This window comes from Bison bison, unplaced genomic scaffold (genome assembly GCF_000754665.1).
Source record: "Bison bison bison isolate TAMUID 2011002044 unplaced genomic scaffold, Bison_UMD1.0 scf7180017864289, whole genome shotgun sequence".
NCBI lineage: Eukaryota > Metazoa > Chordata > Mammalia > Artiodactyla > Bovidae > Bison > Bison bison.
This window is the reverse complement of record NW_011494861.1, coordinates 5,186,208-5,191,836: the sequence shown is the minus strand read 5'-3', so window position 1 is coordinate 5,191,836 and position 5,629 is coordinate 5,186,208. Positions and strand designations below refer to the sequence as shown.

Genomic DNA, 5,629 nt, shown 5'->3' with positions numbered 1-5,629 from the left:
CCTCTCCCGCCAGGCCCGCGGCCTTGGGGACCGGCGGGATGTCACCCTGGCTGCCGGCCCCGACGGGGACGTGCTGAGGGTGGGCTCCCTGGACACCTCCAAGCCACGGTCGGCCGGGATCCTGAAGAGACCCCAGACCTTGGCCATCCCGGATGCGGCCGGAGGAAGCGGCCCAGACACCAGCCGGAGAAGGAACGTGACCTTCAGTCAACAGGTAAAAGCAAACGTCGGGGCTGGGGCGTGATGGGGGGAGGAGCCAGGGGTCAGAGGACGCCATGCACATGGCCCCCCTCTTCAGTTAGATAGATGACCTGGAAGGAAATTCGCGGCCCATCCGGGTGAACCAATCAGGAAAGACTTGGGTCTAATGGATGGGCCTCAAGGACACACCCAGCCCCAGTAACCTCATGCTCTTCATTCAGTCGGTGCGGAGATTTTGGGGCCCATGTGAGCCCAGGCACACTCAGGGTCTCTGCAGCACTCTAAGAAACTGGCCACAGCAAAGGGGCAGCTCTTTCAAACACCCTTATGTTTGCCCAGAGGTGGTTCCGTGAGTTCAGCATCATATGTGCTGCCGTCATTTCTAGTCTTTTCCCCACCACATCCAGCTCACTTTGGCCATGTGCACCCATGGCAATGTGCCCAGGCTTCCTACAGGACGGAAACAAAAGGCAAACCCTGGTGGCTGTTTCTGGGGCCTCCCTGGGTGGGCAACCTTAACCGGCCAGCCGGGAGGATGTCAACCCTCTGGATCCCAAAGGGTGCCGGAATGTTCCGGAAAAGTGGAGAAACTTCTGGAAGGCTGTCTGTGTTGTATGAGGGATTTGGCTGCAAGGCCACCAGCCAATATGTGGGATTTTAGCCATTTTCAGAGTCCATGACCATGAAGAAGATTACAGCCTTGCCACAGCAAAGGGGCTTCTGTAACTCAATGAAGCTATGAGTCATACCAGACAGGTTACAGTGAAGAGTTCTGACAAAACGTGGTCCACTGGAGGAAGGAATGACAAACCACTCCAGTATTCTTGCTGTGAGAACCCCATGAGCAGTATGAAAAGACAAAAAGATGCAATACCGGAAGATGAGCCCCTAAGGTGGGAAGGTGCCCAGTATGCTATTGGGGAAGAACAGAGGGCAGACGTGAATAGCTCCAGAAAGAATGAAGCGGCTGGGCCAAAGAGGAAAGGACATCAGTTGTGGCTGTGTCTGGTGGTGAAAGTAAAGTCTGATGCTGTAAAGAATAATACATTAAAGAGAATTATTCTTAGGACTTCCCTGGTGGTCCAGTGGTTAAGACTTCGCTTTTCAATGAAGGTGTTGTGGGTTTAAATCCCTGATGGGTGAGCTAGGAGGCATGTGGGATCCTAAAATTAAAACCAAAAATTAAAACAGAAGCAATATTGTAACAAATTCAATCAAGACTTAAAAAGAGAGAGTTATTCTCTCCTTTTAAAGTAAATGTGAGGGCCCTGTGGGGCCCCCCCCCTGCCCTTAGGGAACCCAGGGGATGGAGTTTCCTGAGCAGAAATTAACCTGCACAGGCCCCCAGGAGGGCAGTGCTGAAGCAAGTGACCTGCACACATCCCTTGAACACAATTGCCCATGTGACTGGAAGTGCCAGCCTCATCTCAGTCAGGCATGCCCCCTGACCCTGTGCTTGAGAAGACACCTGATCTTGTAGGAGGCCCACCAGAGATGCTGGGAGGTAGCCTCTCACATTACCTATGCTGTTAAATTCTGAAGTTTGACGCACCTCCTTTGTGTGACCGAGAGTCAATCCTTGGGCCTTCTTTATTGTATCTTAAACTTAATGCCATCCCACCTCAAGGAAGCGCTCTGCGCAGGTGGGTGCCCGTCCTGCTGAGAAGTGTCCGGGCCCCGGTGGGCGGTGTCTGCCCGCTCTGATCCAGAAAGGGTCTGAAGCACTGAAAGTCACTGGAAGAAACCCATCATTGGCAGAGGGAAGCGATTTCTCTTATGTGCTCAGGTCAGGGGCGTGTCATGCTCACTCTTGGTGACCTGATAGCAGTTCATCAGGCCCTTTGGCAGTACCGGGCCATTCTATCCAGTTGCCCCAAACCCCACCTGGCTTCTGGATACAGTTCTCAAGTTCTAGTGGAAAGTCTCTTTTTCGTCCTTTTAAAACATTCCATCTTCAAATCAGTTCTGGCAGGAAAGTAAAAATCATGAGCTTAGTGTGAATACATCTGGGCTCAGTGGGGACGGGGTGTCAGGTGAAGTCTTACTCCAGCAGTTATGGGTGACAAGCTCTGTTGGCGCAGCGGCTGCCCTCAGAACTGGCATTGTGGGCTGTTTCCTTCCTTTTCATTCTTCCACCTGGAGCATCCAGGTGCACCCCCGCCCCCTCCCAGCACAAGCTCCTGCGTGGGCCCACAGTAAGGTACCTTTTCTTCGCTCGGGATGTGTACCTCCCAGGGCCAACAGCTCACCTGGCTGGTGTCTTCACCTCCAGCCCCAAGGGGGGCTTGTCCTTCTGCGAAGAGGCTGCAAACGGAGCCGTGAGTGTATTTGTGCCTGGAGCATTGCCCTGAACCCACTTGTCCCTGTTTCACTGCTGGTGATGTGGGGCTGTCTGGGTACCCAGCTCCCAACCTGGGCTCCCTGGGCCCGCCTAAGCCCCCATGTAGACAGGCATCCACCCGTCATGTTGAAATCAGTCTTTTACATCCTCTCTTCTGGAAGAGTTGGGACTTCATAATGTCTGAATTTAAGCCAATCCGTATTTCTTTTCTTTCAAATGTATTTCACGTTGGGCAAGCTTACCCTCTGTGGTCGAAAGGCAGGCACAGCGAAGGGAGATTTCATGCTCAGCTGCCCCTACTCTGAAGAGACTAACGTTATATGTCTCTTAAAATGTCATAAAGTCATATGATATAAGGTCATTTCTCTCATTCGGACCACGGGCCTCAGCAGGGTGGCCGGCGAACAGTGGGATGGTGTTTGGTGCCCAGTTCACACTGTCCAGGAAGACAAACCCTCACAGCCTCTGGGTCTGTGTTCCTAATTCACTTTCTCATTGAAGCAAAATGTGGTGCTAGTGATAAAGAACCTGCCCACCAATGCAGGAATGTAAGGGGCGCGGGTTCGAGCCCTGGGTTGGGAAGATCCCCTGGAGGAGGGCATGGCAATCCACTCCAGTATTCTTGCCTGGAGAATCCCATGGATAGAGGAGCCTGGCGGGCTACAGTCCATGGGGTCACAAGGAGTTGGACACGACTGAAGCGACTTAACACACACGCATGGAACTCCAATACTTTGGCCACCTGATGCGAAGAGCTGACACATTAGAAAAGACTCTGATGCTGGGAAAGATCAAGGGCAGGAGGAGAAGGAGTCAACAGAGGATGAAATGGTTGGATGGCATCACCGACTCAACAGATATGAGTTTAAGCAAGCTCTGGGAGATGGTGAAAGACAGGGAAGCCTGGTGAGCTACTGTCCGTGGGGTCACAAAGAGTTGGACATGACTGAGTGGCTTAACATGCACACATGGGGTGGCTGAGGTGTAGTGCCCTGATGAGGGATTTGGGGGGCTTCTCTTACAGGTGGCAAATATTTTACTGAATGGTGTGAAATACGAGAGTGAGCTGACGGGCTCCAGCGAGCCATCGGGGCAGCCGCTGTCCATGAGGCACCTCTGCTTCACCATCTGCAACATGCCCAGGGCGCTGCGCCACCTCTGTGTCAACCACTTCCTGGGTGAGCTCGTGGCAAAGCTTCCTGCCTGTCGTGCCCCCCTCGGGTGGCCCTGCAGTGGGGCACAGGTCCTGACCCAGGGCTAGGAATGCCCGGAGGCCTCTCCAACCCACTGGGCTTCCCCAGACACCACCAGGGGCAGGATGAGGTAGGGATGGAGCAGGGAGGTGCCTGCTCCAGGCATTCCCAGATTAACCAGGTCCTCTGGGTCTCCACGGAGCCCAGATCCTCAGGACCAAAAGCTCCTCAGGCAACTCACAGTTAAGTGGGCTATCACTTTCCCACTGGAGGAATTTGTGTCTTAAGCCAGTCTGGGACCCTGACACTTAGAGACGAGATGTAGACACACCCAGACACACACATGTCTGGGGCTGGTCTCAAGTTCACAGGCTCAGCTTTCAGATGAATACCAAGAAGCCCCAGCTAGCCTGCCATTCCCTCCAGGGTCTCTTCACTGTTGGGCTGTTGACCCTCTGATCTTAACCTAAGCTCTCAAACAATTGTGGGATGTAAAGCAGAATGACTTTCTAGAAGGCAATTTGGCAACAGACAAGAATCTTAAAAAATGCCCATAGTCTTTATCCCGGGATCCTATTTGGTATTTGTTGCAAGGATGTAGTCAGAGGTTTGATCATGAATCAAACCTGTACGAGGCATTGATCACAGCATGATTTACAACAACCAAAGACGGAGATGGGAAAAAGGGTAAACACCTAGCAATGGGGGAAGGGGGAGTATATCAGGGAGAGTCCACATTGTGAAATACTTTGCTGCCATTAAGATGGGGCTCTTTAAAAGTATTTAATGGCATAGGACACGTGCATGATAATTATTGGGGTTCCAGAGGCCCAGTAAACACCACCTCCTTCCCCTATGAGAGAGAAATGGACATGGAAACCAGAGGAAGCACCCCTATGGTTTTTTCGGTAACAGAGCAAGTTAGGTTTCCATCAACACTTGCCCTTCCTAAGGTACTTCTCCCAGGTAAGCAGGCAACCCCCTGCCCCGCCTGTGACTGGATCCCTGCTGGCATTTTCTTTCTTCCCAGCAGAGGAGGGAGTGGAAAACCAGAGAAGGTGGGGGTTAACTTTCCTCCTAGCCATAGGATTCAGAGAAAGAACAGAATGCAAAACCTTCTCGTGACAGGGCATGTGTTATAAGGATATATGTTTACTTTAAAAAGACAAGTAGGGGAACTTTCCTGGGTGGTCCAGTGGTTAAGACTCCACACTCCCAATGCAGGGGGCCTCAGTTCAAACCCTGGTCAAGGAACTAACCAAATAATTTTTTAAAAAGGAAGGGTAGGAAACCTACAGAATTTTAACAGAGGTATCTCTGGGTGATAAAGGTAATTCCTTCATATTTTAAAAAATATTTTTTATATTTATTTTTACACAATTAAAAAATTTCATTAAAATATTTTAAATAATTTTTAATGTTTATTTACTTCTTTGACTGCACAGGACCTATACTTGTGGCACACAGGATCTTTTTTAGCTGTGGCATGTGGGACCTAGTTCCCTGACCAGGGATGGAACCCGGGCCCCCTGCATTGGGAGCTCAGAGTCTTAGCCACTGGACCAGCAGGGAGGTCCCTCCTTCTTTAAGCTTTGAACCGACAAAACTCACGTGCTGCACTGATGGTGGCTCAGAACCACCTGCTGGGGGGGCAGCGAGCCAGCGCCTGCCCCGCGGTCACCACCTGTGTCCCCCCCAGGGTGGCTCTCCTTCGAGGGGATGCTGCTCTTCTACACGGACTTCATGGGCGAAGTGGTGTTTCAAGGGGACCCCAAGGCCCCGCACACATCAGAAGCGTATCAGAAGTACAACAGCGGCGTCACGGTGGGCTGCTGGGGGATGTGCATTTATGCCTTCAGCGCTGCCTTCTACTCAGGTACCCGTGGGGCAGGGG

At 51.9% G+C, this 5,629-nt stretch overlaps 1 protein-coding gene across 1 annotated transcript in view; it reads left to right on the top strand.

Moving 5' to 3' along the window:
• Positions 1-5,629, top strand: part of SLC45A1 (solute carrier family 45, member 1) — a 17,877-nt gene that overhangs the window by 6,928 nt on the left and 5,320 nt on the right. The window contains exons 6-8 of the mRNA XM_010850195.1: positions 1-214; positions 3,567-3,720; positions 5,435-5,611. The exon at positions 1-214 is cut by the window's left edge and continues 12 nt beyond it. Coding sequence (XP_010848497.1) covers positions 1-214; positions 3,567-3,720; positions 5,435-5,611 — 545 coding nt within the window. The remainder of the gene's footprint in view (positions 215-3,566; positions 3,721-5,434; positions 5,612-5,629) is intronic.